Source organism: Thalassophryne amazonica, chromosome 10 (assembly GCF_902500255.1).
Source record: "Thalassophryne amazonica chromosome 10, fThaAma1.1, whole genome shotgun sequence".
NCBI lineage: Eukaryota > Metazoa > Chordata > Actinopteri > Batrachoidiformes > Batrachoididae > Thalassophryne > Thalassophryne amazonica.
In genome coordinates, this window is record NC_047112.1 from 99,195,989 (window position 1) to 99,220,053 (window position 24,065).

General features: G+C 39.6%; 1 protein-coding gene across 2 annotated transcripts in view; it reads left to right on the forward strand.

Annotated features, from left to right (window-relative positions):
- The window catches only part of tbc1d23 (TBC1 domain family, member 23), a 76,833-nt gene that overhangs the window by 31,668 nt on the left and 21,100 nt on the right, over window positions 1-24,065 (forward strand). For both annotated transcript variants that reach the window (XM_034180600.1, XM_034180601.1), the window contains exons 3-5: window positions 6,809-6,914; window positions 23,574-23,778; window positions 23,873-23,996. In XM_034180600.1, the coding sequence (XP_034036491.1) occupies window positions 6,809-6,914; window positions 23,574-23,778; window positions 23,873-23,996 (435 nt within the window). The remainder of the gene's footprint in view (window positions 1-6,808; window positions 6,915-23,573; window positions 23,779-23,872; window positions 23,997-24,065) is intronic.

The following is a 24,065-nucleotide window of genomic DNA, read 5'->3' on the forward strand; positions in this document are numbered from 1 at the left end:
ATGTATGTATATACGTATGTATATGTATGTATATACGTATGTATATGCATGTATATATATATATATATATATATATATATATATGTATATGTACACTTTAGTTTTGTGTCATGTCTGTGATCTGCTTTTTTTCTACAAAATTAAACAACTGAATGAACATCCTCCGAGGCCGGTGATTCCATAATTTTTGCCAGGGGTTGTATTCACACCCTTGAGAAAAACATCAGTATAATACATTAAACACCTACAAAATTGAAAGAGCTATTTTCAGAGCTAAGCAGAGGTATTATGAATCGGGAGAGAAAACACATAAACGTTTGTCCTGGCAACTGAAAGCAGAGGAAAGTACTGGGACTATCAATACCATTCAAACTGAAACAGAAAAAAATGATACATTCAAACAGTTTTATTCAAATTTGTACAATTCAGAATTGCCCAGTGATTTGGCCCATATTGACAATTTTCTGTCTAAAATTGAATCACAAAAATTAGTGAAGAGGACCAGAAAATTTTTGACCTTCCTTTTACACACGTAGAAATTACAAAAGCTCTAAATTTGCTTCAGTTTAATGAATCCTCAGGAGAAGATGGTTTTCCTCCAGAATTTTATAAGGAATTGAAAGATTTACTTATCCCACTGATTATGGATGTAATAAACCTTTCATCTAAGACACGTATGCTTTATGAATTCTTCTCGACTGCCATAATCACAGTTATATTTGAAAAAGGTAAAGACCCACAAAAATGTGCCTCTTACAGGCCTATTTCACTATTGAACTCAGATTATGAATTTATTTCTAAAGTATTAGCAAATAGGCTTAGTCTAATATTACCAAAAATAATTAATTCAGACCAGAGTGGCTTATTCAAAAACGCCTGTCTGCCAATAACTTAAAGAGATTATAGATTTATATATATATATATATATATATATATATATATATATATATATATATATATATATGTATATATACACACACACAAAAACCCAATTCCAATGAATTTGGAATGTTGTGTAAAATGTAAATGAAAACAATATAATTATTTGGAAATCCTCTTCAACCTATATTCAATTGAATACACCTCAAAGACAAGATATTTAATGTCCAAACTGATAACCCCTTTGTTTTTGTGCAAATATTTACTCATTTTGAAATGGATGCCTGCAGCACATTTCAAAAAAGTTGGGACAGGGCAACAAAATACTCGGAAAGTTGATGAATGCTCAAAGAACACCTGTTTGGAAACAGGTGAGTGTCATGATTGGGTATAAAAGGAGCATCCCCAAAAGGCTCAGCCGTTCACAAACAAAGATGGGGTGAGGATCACCACTTTGTGAACAACTGCGTGAAAAAAAAATAGTCCAACAGTTTAAGAACAATGTTTCTCAATGTTCAATTGCAGGGAATTTTGGGATTCCATCATCTACAGTCTTTGGAATGATCTGATCATTTCAGCATGTTGATGGCTGACCGGAGCACGGCTTGTGCGGACGTCTTTAAACCGGTTGTACCGCTCCTTAATCTGTGTGATGCCCATAGGATCGTCACCGAAAGCCGTCTGAATAATCCGAATGGTTTCCACCTGGCTGTCGCCCAGTTTCTGGCAAAATTTGATGCAGTTGCGCTGCTCCAGTTGTTCTGGCTTTTTCCTTGGAATGAAAAAACGCAGAGCGAACGACACACACCTCACACAAAGTCTGCTTACAAGCAAATGACGCAATCGACAGGCGTGAAAAAATTCATGCATGCGCACGAAGGTTCAAGGTTGGCTCATGCAAGCACACGTGATTCAAATCCATCAGGTTTTTGAAAAAATAAGAAGGTCGGATACTTTTCTAACAGACCTCGTAAAGGGCTTTAAAGTTGGTCAGACAACCCATAAAATGAATCTGTCAGCTGATGATGTTCTCTTATATTTAACAGACTCCTCTCATTCTCTTGCTCGACTACAGGATTTATTAGACACTTATGGTGCTGTCTCAGGTTATAGGGTAAATTATGATAAAAGTGAAATAATCCCATTAACAACATTCAACTATTCAGCGTATCAAAGTGCATGTGCATTCAAATGGGTCTCAACTGGAATACAATATCTTGGTATAGTTGTGGACAATAATTTAAAGAATCTCTATAAATTAAATTATGATCCATTACTAAACAAAAAAAAACTGAGGAAGATTTAAACAGATAGTTTAACCTCCCCATCACTTTGATCGGATTTAAAAAAAAATAAAATATTACTTTGCAGCCCAAATGCGATTCGTTTTGTCTCTGTTTGTAAATTACAATCCTGGGTTCATATTGCATTTTATTATTTAAAGAACAAATTTTTCAATCATTTTGTTTACAAATACAATTACCGAATTTTGTCAAGAAAGAGTGATAACCCAATTGTTTTACACCTTATCAAACTTTGGTATGATGTATACAAAAACATTGGTAAGGAGATGGGACTGTCACAAAAATCACCTTTAAAGCAAAATGAACTTATCCCTTTGACTGTAAATAACAAGATCCTGGAAGCATGGCATCACAATGGGATTCATAAATTGGAGGACCTTTATGAGAATGGACTTTTCATAACTTTTGAACAATTAAGAGGAAAATGTAATTTGTCTAACGATATTTTCTTTTGTTACCTCCAACTGTGGTCTTTTTTGAAGAGCACTTTGAACATTTCTATGGTTTTATCCAAACTCACTGAGATGGAAAAGTTGACACATGATAGTGAACATGTAAAGCCTCAGTCCCACCGAATAGTAAGCCATGAATAATGAGCCACATATGGACGTGTCGGCAATTATTTGAAGAATGATTCACGTATATGCTACTAAGGCACCTCTATGTGCCTCTCTGTACCTCACATGTGCCACGTATCAGCCTCTAGTGAGCCATGACTGACCTGTCATTTGAGCCCCGTCCAGCCTCGAATGACTTGGGTCCACATCAAACCACATATGATCCATGTAGCACTATGTAGTGCAACGCTGGTGAACGTTTAGCCATTTGCGTGGCTCATTATTCACTGTTCATTATTTGGTAGGACCAGGGCTTAAGTTAATTTCTTAAAGTATACTCTGAGTTAATATCTGAATGTCCTAAACCAGCTTTGTATATGTCTAAGGAGAGGTGGGAATCAGAATTAAACATCACAATTGATCACATTGGTCACAGTCATGTCAAGACAGTCTATCTGCCACTGTAAATGCACGGTACAAGCTTTCCCACTATAATTTCCTTCATCAGTTGTATTTGACTTCAGTGAAAATTCACAGGTCTAAACCTGATCTATCTGATACATGTTTCCGATGTGCTGCGGACATTGGCTCCTTCCTACATTGTACTTGGTCATGTGTGAAGGTGAGAGATTTCTGGATTGACCTTTGTGATGTCTTGACTAAGATTACTCAAATTTCATTATCTGTTGATCCAGAATTTTTCTTGCTCGGGATCTTTATGAAAAAGGTAAACCAGTTAATAAATTGCTAGGGATCTTTATGAAAAAAGGTAAACCAGTTAATAAATTTCAAATAAAATTTTTGGAAGTAACACAAGTAACACGCAGTGGCCATAAAGTGTATTGCTGTCATTTGATAGCCTGATTTCCCTCTATCCATAACTAAATGGTATTTAGGGAATAACCCTCTTGTGTCTGATGATTTTTGGATGTTCATGCTGGTTATATGGTAGCAAATTGAGGAGTTTTTAAAAACGCCTATTTGCACCATATAACAGCATGAATGTCTGCAATCATCAGACGCAAGGGGGTTATTCCCATTGTAATTCAATTCAGTCGCTTGCACAGTTTATTTTCTGTAGGTAATTCGGTTGGCGAGGCTTACCGTTGAGCCGAGGGAGCGTTGCTCCAACAGTGGTCAGGGCATGGAGTAATCCATTAAATGTGAAAATCCATCAAATATGAAACGGTAATTCTGTATCAGAATCAGAATTTCTTATGGTAGCTTAAATTCACCTATTTTGGCGGCGGCTGGGGTATGCGACTTTCTCTTGCTCTCAGCTAACAGCTATCAATGCACGCAGCCGGTATTCTGTCGAATTGTGCATCTCATCACATAAATTGACAGTTCTGTGTCCCAACAATATTGCACATGCATGTGCATGCGCAGTTGCACGGAGGACAGGAATGACATTTCAACAGGAATGACATCTCGTCAGAACACCGGTCAGGGCGTGGAGTAATACATCCAAATGTGAAATGGTTGACTATTTTTCCACCGTTACCCGATACTATACAGTCTGACATCACACATGATTAACAAATCAGATTTGCAGAAAAAATGTAATTGGGTTATAATTAGAAATGAATAACTTTGTACCTTTAGAGGAAAAAAAACATATAAACTTAGAAAGGGATATAAATCCTTTTAAAATTTGGCATTATGTAGATAATGTAATATTGGAATGTGACTGACCTTGGAACATTGTATATTTACTGTGAATTAACAGAGCATCCTTTTGGGGATGGGGTGTGGGGGGTTGTTTATTTGTTGTTGTATAAAATGGAAAACTGAAAATAAAGTATTAAAAAAAAAGTATTCACACCCTTTGCTCCATACTTTGTTGACGCTCCTTTGGCAGCAATTACAGCCTCAAGTCTGCCGTCTGCCATAAGCTTGGTGTACCTATCTTTGGACAGGTTTGTTCATTCATCTTTGCAGCACCGTCAAGTTAGGGATGCACCGATCCACATTTTTTCACTTCCGATCCCGATACCTGAATTTGGATATCTGCTGATACGATACTTTTCCGATCCAATACCAGAGCTCTGCTTTAATATTATTATTATTATCATTATTTTTGATTTTATATGAGGGTTTTCTTAAAAAAGGAGACATGAAAGTTCAGCTAAAATTTGACAGAAGGTGTATCTAAGATGAAAGCCTAGATTTGATGTTTTGGTGAAAGAATTAAGTACTTTTATTTTTTATGGACTTTTATAGCCTGAAAGAGAAAAGACAGCACTCTCTCTGTCTGTCTGTCTGTCTCCCTTCCTCAATTTTCAATTTCAAATGAGTTTTATTGACATGGGAAACATTACATTGTCAAAGCAAGTGTTAAGAGTAAAAATTAAGGCCTTTCTGTCTCTCTCTCTCTCTCTCTCTCTCTCTCTCTCTCTCTCTCTCTCTCTCTCTCTCTCTCTTTTTCTCTCGCTGTTTTCCTGCAAACTTGGAACTTGATAGAAACACGAAGCCTTTCAACTGTAAAACAAGCTGTAAATTTCTAAATGTATCACCAGCGATGCTCACGTGACAAACTCTGAATTAATACCGAAGGATTTTAATGGATATTTTTCCCCTTTCAGTGGACAGAATCTCTGTTCGGCTGTCCTCCTCAGCTGCACTCTGTGCTTCAAAGCATTTCACAGCCTTGGGACGTTGAAGCAGCTAACTTTTCAGCACACATTTTCAGCAACAATTCAGTTCATTTTTTGGAAAATCCCTGTGGACAATTTGTACCCAAGAGCTGGGCAGAAAATTTTTCACTACCCTCAGCTTTGAACACTGCGGAACAGAGCTCTCAGACAGTTTGGCTTCAGAAACCTCCCCTCTCCCCTCCTTGTCTCAGCAGCAAACAAAGCAGAGAGTAGCAGCAACAGTTGAGCCGATTCACAGTGGCTCTTCAGTATTGGAAAACGTCGCGGGTTGGATCTGTATTTTCGGATACGTGAATTAGGGTATCGGTATAGGAAGCTGATCCCGATACTGGATCGGGTGCAACCTTATCTCAAGCTCCAACAGGTTGGATGGGGAGAGCGTCGGTGAACGGATATTTTCAGATCTCTCCAGAGATGTTCAATTGGATTCAGGTCTGGGCTCTGTGATTGGGCCACTCAAGGACATTCACAATGATATCCTGAAGCCACTCCTTTGATATCTTCACCATGTGCTTAGGGTCATTGTCCTGCTGAAAGATGAACGTTGCCCCAGTCTGAGGTCAAGAGCGCTCTGGAGCAGGTTTTCATCCAGGATGTCTCTGTACATTGCTGCATTCATCTTTCCCTCAATCCTGACGAGTCTCTCAGTTCCTAGTCCCACAGCATGATGCTTCCACCACCTTTACATGCTTCATTTTAGGATGGTGCCTGGTTTCCTCCAAACATGACGCCTGGCATTCACGCCAAAGAGTTCAAACCAGAGAATTTTGTTTCCTTTTGCCAAAGTCCAGGTGGGCTGCCATGTGCCTTTTACTAAGGACTGGCTTCTGTCTGGCCACTTTACCATACAACTGTGATTGGAGGATTTCTGCAGAGACGGCTGTCCTCCTGGAAGGTTCTCCTTTCTCCACAGACAAATGCTAGAGCTCTGACAGAGTGACCATTGGGTTCTTAGTCACCTCCCTGAATAAAGCCTTTCTCTCCAAATCACTCAGTTTACACAAGTTTTATGCTGGATGCCCTTCCTGATGCAACTCCAGTTTTACCTGGAGAAATGCACACAACCACTGGTGTTCTGAAGAGGGCTCCCATCCAAGTACTAACCAGATTCTGCACTGCTTAGCTTCTGAGATCTGATGGGATCAGGCTGACACAGAGCATACCGGCTGCTTTAAATTATTTGTAATAAATTTGCAAATATCTTTAAAAAAAAAAATCAGATTGTCACTATGTGGTATTGTGTGTGGAATTTTGAGGAAAAATATGAATTTCATCTTTTTTGGTATAAGGCTGTAACAAAGTATGGAAAAAGTGAAGTGCTGTGAATACTTTCCGAATGCATTTTGTGTGGATGCGTGTGTGTGTATATGTATATATAGTAATTGTTGGTCCCTTTTTAATTCCTTGACAGATCGCTCTAAATGTGTCTGGTAAAGGAGACAGCTTTTCTCCTTGGGATGGTGTCCTCGATCTACCAGAACAGACCCTCATTCACAACCGCAGTAAACAGATTATTGGTAAGTAACTGACACAAACAATAAATTTTTGAAGTTGTAGTTCTGGTCAGAATTGGCACCCCTAAATTTTAAGTAAATAATTGAAAAAGAACAATGTACGTGGTGGTGCACATACTAACCTAGCACCAGCTGTAGATTTTTAAATGCGAAATTCATAATTTCAGATGGGTACACATTTAACTGTCCAAAAGGTACCAGGGTTCAACATGTCTTCTTTTTGATACTGTGGAACAATGTTTACGGCCGCTTCACACATAGTGCGAATATGGACAACTACAGCTCATATGAGTGTACTAGGAAACATTGCGCCGACGGGCAGGCGTGCACGATGCCGGTACAACAGTTCCTGCACACGGGAACACAGTGCCAGCAGCTGCCCGATGTGGTTACATGTCGCGCAGCTGCTGTGAAAAATAAAAAATAAAAAAATACATGTCACCCATGGGATTTGAACCCGTACTTTCCAAAAGCTCTGGTTGTCAGTCAGAAACTTTACCACTGAGTTACCATCGCTGGCCTGTGAAAGGTGCAGGAAACTGGAGCCTGTTGTCACAGCGATATATATTTTTATTTATGTCCACATGATTGACAGCGAGCAGACACAAGCGCATCACAGTGGGCAGTTGTTAGTCCATGTCCGTCCAAACACAGTATGTGTTGTCCAGCTGGGGTGTCCAGAACGACAGATCTCCACAGCCGCTTCTGTCGGCGGCCACACCTCCTGTCAGTTTAGCGCACACACTCAAGCAACACTCGTGGGGCACTTAGAGAAATTTCATTGCCAGCACGACAGTGATTGTCTGCTGACTGTTGTCGTGTTAATAGTGCGACTGGCCACACATTTTCTAAGTGCCATGTGAGTGATGTTAGATGTTTGTGCGTGTCACCTGGAATTAGACCAACACCTGCCACGAGAGGGTTCGATGGGCTCGCACAGCGCAAATTCTGTCTTTCAGCCACTGGTGTGCGCAAATAGTTGTAGAAACAGATGTACGAGGCAGCTCTGATTTTACATGTTTTGCACACAATTCCTGCTTCATGCGCACTTTATGTGCAAATCAACCAAATTCACACTATGTGTGAAGGGGCTCTTAACGTGTTTCCTGAGCAGTCTTTTAAGTGGACATCAGCAGTTTGCTGTAAAGATGGGTGACATAGACCTAAAATTATATTATGGTATTTTTTTGGCAGTAACAGAATAAAATTAGTGCCACTCATCGCAATCACGAGTGACCAGTCCAGCAAACATCCATAAAGAATTTGTGTGATGTGGAAATGGATGTTTCCTTTGCTGAGAATCCTCAAGGGGAGCAGCTGAAAAAATAAAAACTTGCACACCTTTAAAAAAAAAAAAATCTGATTTCATAGTTTGTCCATGGTGTCCACAGCACAGCCACAGAGCACAAGAGGGGTCATGGGGAGGAAAATACAAAAGAAATTGTCATGAAAATTGTTGATGTGCTGTAGTGTATGCTCAGTATACGAGGTCTGTCCAAAAAGTAACGGACCTTTTAATTTTTTTCAAAAACTATATGGATTTGAATCATGTGTGATTGCATCAGCCAAGCTTGAACTTTCGTGCGCATGCATGAGTTTTTTCACGCCTGTCGGTTGCGTCATTCGCCTGTGAGCAGGCTTTGTATGAGCACTGGTCCACCCCCCTCCTCGGATTTTTATTGCGAATAAATGTCTGAACGATTTGGAGCTTTGCTGCATCAATTTTTTTCCAGAAACTGTGTGAGACCTCCAGGTGGACACCGTTCGGAAAATTAATATGGCTTTCAGGGATGATTTTATGGGGATTACACAGATTAAGGAGTGATCCAGACGGTTTAAAGACCGCTCACAGCTGCTGAGAGCGCGCCGCGCTCTGAGCGCCGATCGACAGGCTCAAACCCCACTGAAACAACCAGATCATTTCCAACGTGAAGGCTTTGTTGATCCGGGACGTCGTCTGACTTTCACAAAAAGGCAGAAGGTGTGGACATCAGCACTTTTTCGGCACATTCCACTGTTACAGGAGTTTTTTTCATGGAAAAAGAAGCGGAGGATTGCGCCACCGTGCCGCTCATGGCGCGGGACAAAACCACCTCCATGTTGGTCTCACAGGACAGCTTTTGGGTGCCTTTCAGACGGCTTCCGTTTGCTTTTCAGTCGTGTGAATATCCGAGAAATTGAGCATGAGCTGGACATGACCCAACATGTCCTGTGAGGCTTCATCACGGCGTTGCTTTGCGCCATGTGGCTCCGCCGTGACGCGCGGAATTCCTCCACTCCTCTTTCCATGACAAAAACTCCTGTAACAGTGGAATGTGCCGTTCATTTCTAAACTGGACGCTGTCTTGATCCGGTATGTCGTCTGACTAGCACAGGAATTGCGGAAGACGTGGACATCAGCACTTTTTCGGCACATTGAGACAGACGTGCGGAGGAATTCCACGCATCAGGATGGAGCCGCATGGCGCAAAGCAACGCCGTGATGAAGCCTCACAGGACTTCACACGGAGGTGGTTTTGTCCTGCGCCATGAGCGGCACGGTGGGGCAATCCTCTGCTTCCTTTTCCATGAAAAAAACTACTGTAACAGTAGAATGTGCCGAAAAAGTGCTGATGTCCACGCCTTCTGCCTTTTTGTGAAAGTCAGACGACGATCCGGATCAACAAAGCATTCACGTTGGAAATGATCTGGTTGTTTCAGCGGGGTTTCAGCCCGTCGATCGGCGCTCAGAGCGCGGCGCGCTCTCAGCAGCTGTGGGCGGTCTTTAAACCGGCTGGAGCACTCTTTAATCTGTGTAATCCCCATAAAATCGTCCCTGAAAGCCATCTTAATTTTCTGAATGGTTACCACCTGGAGGTCTCTCACAGTTTCTGGAAAAAATTGATGTTCAGACATTTATTCGCAATAAAAATCCGACAAGAGGGGTGGACCACTGCTCACACAAAGCCTGCTCACAGGCGAATGACGTAACCGACAGGCGTGAAAAAACTCACGCATGTGCACAAAGGTTCAAGCTTGGCTGATGCAATCACACGTGATTCAAATCCATATGGTTTTTGCAAAAAATAAAAAGGTCCGATACTTTTTGGACAGACCTCGTATAATCCTTTCCCACTGGTTTTGTTCGTGTACATGAGATAATTAAATTTAAAGACATCCCTGTGCATTCATATACCCCTGAGCAAAAGAGCTATCCTGTTCAATAATTTACTTGTTTTTGTTTTGTTTTTTGTTTAATCCATGTAGCAACTAACCTCTTTCACTGCACGGTACAGTGCAGTCGACTCAGCAAGCACATGAACGAATCAAATGTGGGAATTAATTACCATAATCAAATTGAGACAAGAAAAAAATTATAATCCTGTGTGCCCAAAGTAGCATTTGAATTACTGTGAGTAATGACCTCATTATGCGCCCCCGCCACATTGTAAATTTGTGTAAAGTTCAGACAGGACTAGCCTGTGAGCATATCTGGTCCCCCACCGCCACTACTACACGGAGTAGATAGGTGTGCAGGCTATAATCCTGTTGTCTGTCTTTCTGTATCAGGTTGATGCATTTTTGGGAGTGTCGGATTATATCACCATGTGTTTAATGGTTGACTTAACTTGACTTCTTTGCTCAAGTTTCATATTCTGCCTGCTGCGATGTGTTTTTATTCTTATGAACTGCAGCACATATATAAACATTTCATCAAATATATTAATATCACAAGGTGACACATTCTTACTGTGTGGAGAATTTCTACCTTTATATGAATGAATGAATCAATTAATTTATTTGACTCAGACTCACTTTTATTGTCACTCGACCCTTACAGGCAGAACGAAATGCAGTTTCTCCAGGTCTTGGTGTAGTTAACTGAGACAAAAAAAATTTTTTTACCTAACCTATTGTATAAACTTTTGCAATATAAACTTCTGCAATGTACAATATGTGCACTCCTGTGGCCATAGAATATATATATACAAGGTACAGGGGCAGCAGCGTTAGAGTATTAAGAAGGTGACAATGTGCATGTAGTGCAGTGTTCACAGTTTGGTGGTGGATGTTGAACTGTTCAGCAGTCTGACAGCATTCGGGTAGAAGCTGTTTTTCTGTCTGGACGTTTTTGCCCGGAATCTATTAAGATAAATTACAAGAAATTTTCTTGTAATTTCTTGTAATGCCTCCTAAAGCCCACCAAAGTACCAAGTACTTTAATGTTGTTAGGACAGTTGTTCCAGGTGTTAACCCCTTTTACAGAGACACGATGACTCTTTGCAGTAGTTCGCATCTTCAGTTTCTCAAAAAACAAAATTCCTCTTAAGTTATAACTGGAATCCCTCAGTTTAAACAGATCCTGGACATGTTGCAGCAGCAGTTTATACATAATTTGTATTGTAATGTAGTCAACCAAGTCCCCCCCCCCCCACCTTGTCTGCATATATAGTAATGGTACATGCCACACTGGCAGAACCAATTATGAACATTAATTCCCATATATGCAATTTATTCTTGCAAGACAGAAGGTATGTAGTGCATGAGTGAATGTGGTGCATGTGTGACCCCCATCCACCCTTCCTGAATAGCCTACAACATCCTACTCAAAGCCAACCAACAACTTCTATCGGGAAGGGCTGACCACCAAAACAACACGAAGACAGACAAGAATGTAAGACAAGTGATGAAGGCAATAACTGTGACGTGAGACACCAATGAGACGGGCCCCAACCGTACAACATACCAGGACAAACAACCACACATGAACAAACAGTGACAGCAACAGTCTGTTGTCTAATTAGTGAGCATCCATACCCTAATCTAGGACACCAGAGTCTTGATTCCCTTGAGAGCAGCCAAAACCGAATTGTGGTGATGGCCACAACCCCCCCCCCCCCCCAGAGACACAGGGACCAGCCCTATACCCAAGGGAAGCACACAGGACGCCTGCATGAGCCCACCTTTAGGGGGAGCCCCAGAACCACACCACCAGGGCCACGGCCCTTGAAGGTGGGAGCGAGCGGCGGCAAGGACGGGAGGCATAGGAGCCACTGCAACCGAATCCAAAGCACCGGTAGGGACCACCGAGCCATACGAGGGCGGGGCCCGACCCCGGGGCCAGGAAGCATGCAAGGCCCCCCAACAGCCAGGCCACCCCAGCGGAGCCAGCAGGGCCCCCCAACCCCCCCCACCCCGGATCCCACCCCAAAGCCCATCATCAGGAGACCGCCCGAGCGAGAGCGGGGCACCACCCCACGGAGACCACGGCCCCCATCCCCCCTGCAGCCGCCAACCCCCCAGTGTCAACGCCTGCGCCCCACCCCCACAACGGGCCACAGGATCTCGGGCCCCACAGGCCCAGAGCAGGGCCATGGGACCACAGCAGAACCGGTGAGGCAGACCCCCTTCCCCAGAGCCCCAGACATCCACAGCCATTCAGGGCCAACCCCACATGCCACACTCACCCTACCTACCAACCCCACCATAGTTGTTAAAGCTAATCTCCCTTGCTGTGTATGACCCCCTAAGTGAGCAAAGATAAAGTGTTGCATTAAAAGCAGGGCAAGAGACGGCAGATGGCAGACTGCCGTGGCCAGCCGCGGCACACCTCTGTACCACAGCCTCCCCTGCAAACCCACCACCGCCTAGTGACCCCGACTCTAAATTAGTGAAGGTGTTTACTGTAACTTTCACTACTGTAACTACTGACCCCTTGTTTGCACTTGGGTTCGCCACAGCAAATCCAAGGTGGATCTGCATGTTGAATTGGCACAGGTTTTATGCCGGATACCCTTCCTGATGCAACTCCACTTCACATGGAGCAGGGGTGTGGCAGGGGTGGGATTTGAACCGGGAACCTTCTGCACTGAAACCAAGCACACTAACCACTTGGCCACCACCCCTGCCTAGTGAAGGTGTTTACTAAATGTTGTAGAAATAGTGTGCATTAAAATTGCAAGGCAGGAGTGGCGTATGGAGATCGCAGTGGAAGGATGCAGCGCACAGACTGCCTTGAATTACATAAAATAGTTAATGAGTGTTGGGAAATGAAATCAATAACTTATCTGCAGCACTGATACTAAATGGTGGCACCATCCACACAGCAGCACATTCTAGTTCAGGTTTTACTTCTCATTCTGTGGTATATTTTGTCCTGTATTTCCATGTAATTGCGTGCTAAATTGTTAGCTGGCTTTATTGTGACGGTGGGAGTGCACTGAGGAGAGGATGTCTTCCAGTTTTCAATAGATGGCAGCTAAAGTACATATAGCAAAACTGAACCACTTTTATTCCTGATCTAACCACCTTTCACTAACCATCCAGTGGGTGGCAGACACAGCTGTGGAATGTTACATATTCTACCAAGATGTAATTTCAAATAGCTGCACTTGAATGGTGTTGCAGTAGATGAGTGGTCAAAATCTAACTATGGTGACAAATAAAATTGCACTTTATCCAGCACCAGAATATGATACACGGGTCCCCTGTAAAAATCACTATAATTACAGCAGTGCAGCCATCTCATGCAAACTCTGATACCTCCCAATCCACGTGGAATATTTTTGTTTATTTGATGTAAATTCATCAATGTCTAACAATAGCTGTCACACATGCATTTTGTTCATTTTATTTTATTTCTCAATATATGAAACATTTATTTTCTTGTTTAAAATTCAGGAGTGCCAATAATTGTGACCAGGGATGTAGATCATGAACACCAAAGCCTCTGCAGAATGAACACTTGATTATAAGACGATGTATATTGATTGATTGATTGAAATGTTTATTTCAAATATCAGGGCACAGAAATAAATAACGACAATAATAATATAAAATAATATATAATCAATGAATATTCGAAAAGGAGTGAGAAGTAAAACTTATTTACTAGGGATGTGAGTCGTTCAACAACTCACGATTCAATTCGATTCCGATTTTTGGGGTGACGATTTGATTCGGAATCGATTTTCAATTCAAAGAGCTCTGAGAAATAGTTATATTACTTAAAAAATGTTTATGTTTAAGAAAATGCAGCTTTACAAGGTTAATCAAGTGATTCTAGATGTAAATTTACTTATCTGCTTTGCTCGTTCGGAGTTGGCTGGCAGTTTAGCGAAGCGCTGGTCAGTAGTCGGCAGAGACCGCTGCTCCCCTCTTTTAGCTCCAGGTGATGACGTAGTATGTGGGCTTGCGGATTTGAAGTGTTTCCGAAGTACATGACTTTCATTTTGCAGATTTTGCACACTGCATAAGTCATGTCAAGCTCCTTTTTAAGCAGCAAATAATAAAATCCAAAATGCGCCCAAACATTTGCCTTCAGCAAAGACGGTGCTGGCTGAATTAGCTCATCATCTGCCATGCTAAGCTACAGCCACTGAACTCTGCAGCTCAGGAGTGTTTGAAGCACCCCGGATCACCCCCCCCCACGGGGACGCTGTAGTACGGAAGCCGTTGCCTGACAAACAGTACATGCAGCGAGTAAGCAAGAAAATGTTTTAAAAAATGCTTTTTAAAAATCGATTCTTGGACATTTTGGATCGATTCAGAATCGTAATAAATAAGAATCGCAATTCGGACGTGAATCGATTTTTTTCCGACACCCCTATTATTTACTCCCACCCCTTGTCCTTCATTAAATAACATAATCAACTTACACACATGCTATATGCATTAATACATATAAACATACACACCTAGCCAATACATTCATCCATTAGCACATGTACAGTCCAGCATAGAAATCCACATGTACCATACAAACATAATACACACAAACACTACAAAAGAGACTTGCAATGCTAGCCAAAGGAAGAAAAGAAAAAAATTGAGTAGAAATAACCAAAATAAATAACTAGACATTTGCTCCTAAAACACCTAGTGATTGGCCACACCTCCTTCATCCTCATACCTTTTAAAAATCATATTTTTAAACAGCATTTTAAACTGTCTCATATTTGAACATTGCTTCAGTTCCACACTAAATCCCTTCAGAAATCTCACCCCGCATACTGATAGACAAAAACGTTTCCTGGTTGTATGAAATCTTGGTTCTTTAAAGTTACATTTTCTCCTTAGATTGCAGTCCCCTTCATGATTTTAAACAGTTGTTGAATATTCCCCGGTAGTAGATTATTTGTTGCTTTTAACATTATTTGTGTTGTTTGGTATAGCCTAATGTCAGTAACCTTGAGTAATTGTGACTGCGTTTGTGTGATCCTGATAACCATTTTTGTGAATGATCTGTATCGCTGTTTTCTGTAGGTTATTTAATGAACATAATGAGGATTTGTAGTTGTTGCCTCAAACCTTAGCACAGTATTGAAAATAAGGAGAGACTAGTGAACAGTATAGAGAGTGGTGTGATTTGCCATCTAAGACCTTCTTTGCTTTATTTATTACTGCAATGTTTCTTGAGACTTTACTCTGTATATATTTGATATGTGGTTTCCAGCTAATTTTGTCAAATATAGTTACCCCCCAAGAAATTATTTTCATGAACTCTCTCAATTTCTACCCCCTCTACCTTTATCTTTGCCTGTGTGTTCATTCTACAATAACATTATTTTTGTCTTCCCTAAATTTAATGATAATCTATTACTGTCATACCATATTTTTAATTTGTTCATTTCTGTAGTTAGTTCCTCCAACAGTTGTACTATGTTATCTCCTGAGGGAAAAATATTAGTATCATCAGCAAACAGTACAAAATGCAGTAGCTTAGAAACCTTATGCATACCATCGATATACAAAATAAAGAGTTTGGGTCCCAATACTGACCCCTGGGGGACACCACAAACAATGCCCAGACATGAGGAAAAATTAACCAACTTTACAAATTGATGTCTCCCACTTAAATAGCTTTTGACCCAATCAAGCACTAGTCTACTGATACCATTTCGTTCCAGTTTACTGATTAATATGTCATGGTTGATTGTGTCAAATGCTTTCTTCAAGTCTACTATGAGCACCCCTGCAGCATATTTCTTGTGGTCTAAAGCATTTGTGATTAGTTCTATTGCTTCTGTTATTGCTAGTGTGGTTGATCTATTTTACCTACAGTAGTGTTCAGAATAATAGTAGTGCTATGTGACTAAAAAGATTAATCCAGGTTTTGAGTATATTTCTTAATGTTACATGGGAAACGAGGTACCAGTAGATTCAATAGATGCTCACAAATCCAACAAGACCAAGCATTAATGATATGCACAGTCTTAAGGCTATGAAATTGGGCTATTAGTAAAAATAAAAGTAGAAAAGGGGGTGTTCACAATAATAGTAGTGTGGCATTCAGTCAGTGAGTTTGTCAATTTTGTGGAACAAACAGGTGTGAATCAGGTGTCCCCTATTTAAGGATGAAGCCAGCACCTGTTGAACATACTTTTCTCTTTGAAAGCCTGAGGAAAATGGGACATTCAAGACATTGTTCAGAAGAACAGCGTAGTTTGATTAAAAAGTTGATTGGAGAGGGGAAAACTTATACGCAGGTGCAAAAAAATTCTAGGCTGTTCATCTACAATGATCTCCAGTGCTTTAACATGGACAAAAAAAACAGAGACGCGTGGAAGAAAACGGAAAGCAACCATCAAAATGGATAGAAGAATAACCAGAATGGCAAAGGCTCACCCATTGATCAGCTCCAGGATGATCAAAGACAGTCTGGAGTTACCTGTATGTGCTGTGACAGTTAGAAGACGCCTGTGTGAAACTAATTTATTTGCAAGAATCCCCCGCAAAGTCCCTCTGTTAAATAAAAGACGTGCAGAAGAGGTTAAAATTAGCCAAAGAACACATCAACTGGCCTAAAGAGAAATGGAGGAATATTTTGTGGACTAATGAGAGTAAAATTGTTCTTTTTGGGTCCAAAGCCGCAGACAGTTTGTGAGACAACCCCCAAACTCTGAATTCAAGCCACAGTTCACAGTGAAGACAGTGAAGCATGGTGGTGCAAGCATCATGATATGGGCATGTTTCTCCTACTATGGTGTTGGGCCTATATATCGCATACCAGGTATCATGGATCAGTTTGGATATGTCAAGATACTTGAAGAGGTCATGTTGCCTTATGCTGAAGAGGACATGCCCTTGAAATGGGTGTTTCAACAAGACAATGACCCTAAGCACACTAGTAAACGAGCAAAATCTTGGTTCCAAACCAACAAAATTAATGCCTCGAAGATGTGAAGAAATCATGAAAACTGTGGTTATATAAGTAAATACTAGTTTAGTGTTTCACAGGATTGCTAAAAAAGCAGTTTGAACTTAATAGTTTTGAGTTTGTAGTGTCAACAGCAGATGCTACTATTATTGTGAACACCCCCTTTTTTACTTTTTTTTACTAATAGCCCAATTTCATAGCCTTAAGAGTGTGCATATCATGAATGCTTGGTCTTGTTGGATTTGTGAGAATCTACTGAATCTACAGGTATCTTCTAACTGTCACAGCACTTACAGGTAACTCCAGATTGTTTTTGATCATCCTGGAGCTGATCAATGGGTGAGCCTTTGCCATTCTGGTTATTCTTCTATCCATTTTGATGGTTGCTTTCTGTTTTCTTCCACGCGTCTCTGTTTTTTTTTTTTTTTTGTCCATTTTAAAGCATTGGAGATAATTGTAGATGAACAGCCTATAATTTTTTGCACCTGCGTATAAGTTTCCCCCTCTCCAATCAACTTTTTAATCAAACTTCGCTGTTCTTCTGAACAATGTCTTGAACGTCCCATTTACCTCAGGCTTTCAAAGAGAAAAGCATGTTCAACAGGTGCTGGCTTCATCCTTAAATAGGAGACACCTGATTCACACCTGTTTGTTCCACAAAATTGACGAACTCACTGACTGAATGCCACACTACTGTTATTGTGAACACCCCCTTTTCTAGCCTTAAGAGTGTGCATATCATGAATGCTTGGTCTTGTTGGATTTGTGAGAATCTACTGAATCTACTGGTACCTTGTTTCCCATGTAACAATAAGAAATATACTCAAAACCTGGATTAATCTTTTTAGTCACATAGCACTACTATTATTCTGAACACTACTGTAAATCCATAATGATTCTCCGCAAGTATGCTGTGTTTTTCTAAGTATGAGTCTAATCTGTTGTTAAAAAGTTTTTACAGTATTTCATAATTGAATATGGAGTTGACAACATATATTTGAATAAAGTGTTAAAAAAAAAAAAAGTTTTCCAGTATTTTTGAGAATTGAGGTAATAATGACACCGGTTTATAGTTAGTGAAATGATGCTTGTTCCCAGTTTTGTATAGAGGTATGACCTTGGCTATTTTAATTTTATTTGGAAATGAACCAGTTTGAAATTAATCATTACATATGCGTGTTAATGGTTTGGAAATGCCCTCAATTACCTTTTTCACTAGTGCCATATCAATATCATTACAGTCTGTAGATTGTTTTATTCTTGCTTTTAATGACAATATCCAATATTTCCTTTTCTGTCATAGCTTTAAGAAATAAAGAACAAGGATTTCTCTCTGGTATATACTCTCCATATTTCCCAGTATTGGGGATTTGCTAGTTCAGGTCCAACATTTACAATGAATTCATTAACTCTATTAGCTACTTCATCCATGTTATAATTTTCTATATTTTATCAATAAAACACTTGGGTAAACTATTGTGCATATTGCTGATTCTTATAATATTATTTAGTATCTTCCATGTTCCTTTAATGTTATTTTTATTATCTTCTAATATCCTCTTACAATAATCTTTCTTACTCGCTCTTATTTTTATATTTTTTATATTTATATTCTGCCTCTATAGTTCGCTAATGAAATCTCTGTAAAGTGTATTCTTTTTACATGCATTTTGTAACCTTCTTGTCATCCATGGAGAAATATTATATGCCAGTTCTTTGTTGTATTTCTTAATTGGACAGTGCTTATCATATAAATAAGGTAAATATTTTTAAGAATTCATTATAAGCATGATGAACATTGTTATCATTATGTACTGTATCCCAGTTCTGTTCCAACAGTTCATTTCTTAGTGAGTTTAAGGTTTCCTCTCTTGACTCGTCTGTATTCTTTTTTTTTTTTTTTTGGTCTGTTTTTTCCCCAAGGTTTATATTATTAATTGTAAATACTGGAAAATGGTCACTAATGCCCAGTGGTGGGCACAGATAACCTAAAAATGAACTTCGATAACACATAATCAGATAACTGAAAAGTTATCTTTGATAAAGTTAAAACGATAAACCACCCAAAAATATATCGGAAGTTACAGATAACCGGTAACCGATAAATTCCAGTATTGTCTCCGGTACACTTGCACCTACTAACAAGCTGATTTTGAGTTTTAACACCACGATTGCTTCTGAAAGCATCAAAGGTAACCACAGACCCAAACAATGACTCAGCACTTGTCTTTGAGTGTCCTGCCCCCTGCTGGAACCTTCAGTTTACTACATGGTTTCCAGCACAGAAGCAACTGAGAGGAACAACAAAGCTCAACTCTCTACTCAATCACAGTGCTGCCATCAGGCCGAGGTCTTGGAAAATAAAGCAGTGCTGAGTTATGGTTTGGCGTAAATAAAATGAATACTGATAGAATAACTCCATTAATGTCAGTTCTGTCATTTGTGCAAAGTTAAGCTATAACATATATCTTTTAATGTTGAATAATGCACTAATTCTGAAGTTTTGTAACAAACACAGACAGATGGCATTCTGGGTAAAATGTGCCTCTGCTCACTGATTGGTTGACTCATTCATTCTATGTAAACCAACACGTTAATGTGACGTGTGTCGTGTGTTGTGTTTACAGATAAATGTGCTTTTGTAAAATATGCCCAAAAAAAGGCATTTTCAAAAAAAGAATAAAAAAGCCAAGTTGTAATTAGATAACCATCTGATATAACCAGTGTCAAAATAAATAGAACACTGCCATGATCTACAGATGCCAGAGTTTTGGCCCTTTTTCAATTGATTTTTCATTGGTGCGAGAATTTTTTGGATTGCACCGAGTTTCAGGTTAATCACGTGTCCTGCATCGTTTAGTATACATGAAATAACGAGCTGCGTTTAACATCTCAGGACCACCTCTCGCACTGTGCCTGTGCAAACACCGCAGACCTGTCTTGTAATGTTTTTTGTTTTGTTTTTTAACTTTGATGTCTCCCATTGAGAGTTTTTGTAAATTAAGTTTGGAATAAAAAGCTTCTGTTTACGTTTTGCTTATGGAAACACAAGTCCGACGTGTGGTTTTTGAACGTAGAATGTGTGTGAGAACATAAATCGTGCACTCTGAACTTTTACACTGTGCAGTTCTGTGGTATTCGCCCTATTGACGTTTCAAATCTCGCAAAACTTCAGAGAGGTCGCTGCGCTGCGAGATCTCAGTAACTTTGAAACCTGCACTGAGACACTCTGATCAAGCTGCAATTTAACTGTTGCACATGGACAACACATTAACGTTGCAACATAAAACTATTTTTATATTGTGCCTAAAACTCTCATGAATATATTCTCTGGGTTTCTAGATGTTGTTATTGCATTTGTTTTATGTAAACATGCGAGAATCACAGGCTGTCTCTCCATTATTTTTAATGGAAGCTGCTGTGAGCTACTCTCGCTTCCTGGTCATGTCATTCTGGAGCAAAGTGAAGTTTGCTCTTTAACGTCTTGATTATTGTCCTTTACAACACTGTTTGTCGTCTTTGTTCCAGACTAATATATATAATATGTCTGAAATTCAGTTTGTGTTTATTAAATTCCACGCAGATTAAACGTAGCAGACACAGGTTATTTGTTATAATTGTTAAATGTTAAAATTGTTAATAATAAAAAAATTACATTTTTGTAGTATAATATTCATTTACAATTGTTGTTATGTGGATTCTCCATATGTTGTTTGACTGCAGCGACTGTCTGGTGCGCAAGGGATTATGGGATACGTCAATAGGGCGAATGGAACCGAGTACAGTGATTGAAAATATCAGCCCAGCTTCAGTTTGAATACTGCCATGAACACTACTGGCCAGTAGATGGCAGTAGAGACTTGCCAAAACAAAATTCCAGATAATCTGTGTCTGCTGCTACTCTGCTACGTTTAAGATGCGTGGAATTTAATAAACGCAAACACAATAATGTCTGTAAACCCACATAATATATTCACAAGAATTTTAGGCACAAGAATTTAATGCTGTTGTCCGTGGAGCCTGATCAGAGTGTCTCAAAGGCATTTTTCATGTCGTGAACGTACTGAGATTACCCCATCCTACCCATAATGCACTGGGACACAGCATGTCTACACTAAAACCTTAAAAATTAGCGCATTACTTTAAAACTAAAACATATATCTGATAATTTCACTTTATAAAACTTCAGACATGATGTTAATTTATATAACTTGTCCAAAATTAGTTTGGTTAAAATTTGAACCATAAGATAAAAATGTATGCCTCTGGATGACTTGGGTGATATTGCCGTCGTATCAGTATGGGGTTAAAAGAAATGAGGTTTTTGTTTTTTTTTTTTGTGACCAGTTCTTCTTTGCCTGCAGAGGATAGAGCAGTTTCTTCTAGAAGCAGCTCTCCTCTTTTTGCATGGTATGGACTGGATTAGGACTGGACATGGAGGTAACAAACAAAACACAACCATGGCTTCACGCATCGACAGAACTCACTATACATCTGGGGACATGAACCACATCTGCTACAAAACATTTAACAGCTAGGTGCTCAACTGATTTTAAATTTCATAAGAGTTTGTAGCTGTTCAGCTTTGTTTGCCACGTTATCGGTCTAAAAAGTATCGGACAAAAATTTATCGGAAGATAATTAGTCCAATAATGGTTTTCAAAGTTATCTGAAAAGATAATCCGATAATGAAAACATTATTTTCGATAATTATCGGTTATCAAATTATCGGAACTGTGCACACCACTACTAATGTCGTTAATTAATAATCCACTAATTGCTTTATTATCAGTGTCATTTGTGAATATGTTGTCAATGAGAGTAGCAGAAGTAGATGTAATCCTACTGGGTCTGGTGATTCTGGGGAAAAAAAGCACATACTGTGCATTGTATCGATAAATTCATTTGTAGGATTATGGTTGTTGCATTTAACAGGTCAGTGTTCCAGTCCGCACATATAAAAACTGTTTTGTTGCCTATATTTGAAAACATACTTTCCATCCATTCACTGAAAGTTCCAATGCTAGAATCTGGTGTTCTATATATACAGCTCACAATAATATTTGTGTTTTTATTTTTCTTGCAGATTTCAATTGATAAGCATTCAAGAACATTATCCACCACTGTTGTCATTCCCTCTATAACCTTAAAATCTAATGTTTTATCAATATATATATAGCTACTCCTCCACCACTTTTGTTTTCTCTGTTTTTATATGTAAGTTCATAGCCCTCCATTTCAAAGTCTATTCCTCTTTTAATATTCATCCATGTTTCTGATGATGCAGTGATACTGAAAGGTTGTGAAAAAGTATTCAGATAGTCCTTCTTTTTTTTTTTTTTTAATTTGCATATAAGCTTCTACTGTTAAAATGAATAATTGATAGTTTACCCACAGATTTAATATCCTGGTTGTATTGATCATCTGTGTAGTAGCAGCAATTATTGTTAATGGTGGCGAAAAAATTATTGTTCTGGTCAATATCCTGATTTAAGTCCAGAGTGCTGTGATCGGTGTACTCAAAAGAGTTCAGTTCCAGTTGTTCATAGTCACGTATCCTCTGTGTAATGTGGTTCATGTCCCCAGATGTATAGTGAGTTCTGTCAATGCATCAATGGTTGTGTTTTGTTTGTTACCTCCATGCCCAGTCCTAATCCACTCCATACCATGATGATGCTGTATAATCCAGTGACATTCATTGACATTTGTCCAGTTCAATGATGCTTCGTATGCAGATCACTCTGGCTTCCTCGGGGATCCTGTTCAGTTTTATGAATACTTTGCAATTTGAAGTCCATGTGTGTTGTATTTTTTTCTCTTTTTTGAGTTGTCGTGCTTTCCAGGCTATATCAGAATTGTTTGGCTAGGTGCTCATTCATGAAGACATTCATTTCTTTCAGCTTTTTCCCTTGTTTCAGCAGAGGGATTTTGTCTTTTCTGTTTATCAACCTGAGTATTACGGCTGGTTTCTCACTGGCATTTCTCCTGGCAGAGGTTGGCAGGCCTCGATGTTATTACGGTCCAACTCGGTCCCCTTGGACCATAGAAACTCAGCCACCTGTTTCTCCGTGGAGCTAACATCCAACTCGCCGGGCTCTCCCCCCTCACTCTTCAAGGTCACCGCCCGCACGTATGACCGGGGTTTGATTTTGAGCCCGGTGACAATCACATCATTCACCCTGGTGTACTGTTCCATATGTAATATATATATATATATATATATATATATATATATATATATATATATATAATCATCATTGTAAATAAATAGTATGTATTTTGGTGATCTGTTGAAGAATATTTTAGTATGCCAAAGATTATTTCCATTGATGATGTTAAATTGCTGTTGGCTAGGAAGTTGCTGGTGTTTCAGTGTTGATCTTTTTACTTTTATATCAGTTATTTTACATTTGTCATAGTCGGTGTCTTTATTTGTTCGCATTGATTCTTGTTTATGAAACAATTGTCCATTATATTTGTTTTGTAGAAATGCTAACAGCTGCTGTTTTGATTCCCATGATTAGATCAGCTGGGAATACCTGAGGAAGAGTGTGGTGACTTGGTGTCTGATGTTGAATCTGCCATTACCTTCTACTGCAAGTCACGCAACATTACTTTCAGCCCAGAGCTGAGTTGGCCGTACCTGTTGAAACCATTGCTGGGGCTTCAGCTTCCCCGCAGCGACCTCTACAACTGTTTCTATGCCATCATGAACAAATACATCCCGAGGTCTGCATCCGTTTTTACATTACCCTTTAATTCTGCTCACAGAAAAACACATACAAATAATCAGGATTTAAAAGGTCATTTATTTCTTCTTCAGGGACTGTGTGCCAAATGGGCGCCCCTTCCACCTGTACAGACTACTGCTGCAGTACCATGAGCCAGAGCTCTGCTCCTTCCTGGACACTAAAAAAGTCTCACCTGACACCTACGCCATCGGCTGGGTTTGTTTGTGTTACTGTTGTCATTTTATTGTTTGACTGTAAGATCTTATCAAGGCTGTTGCGAAATAT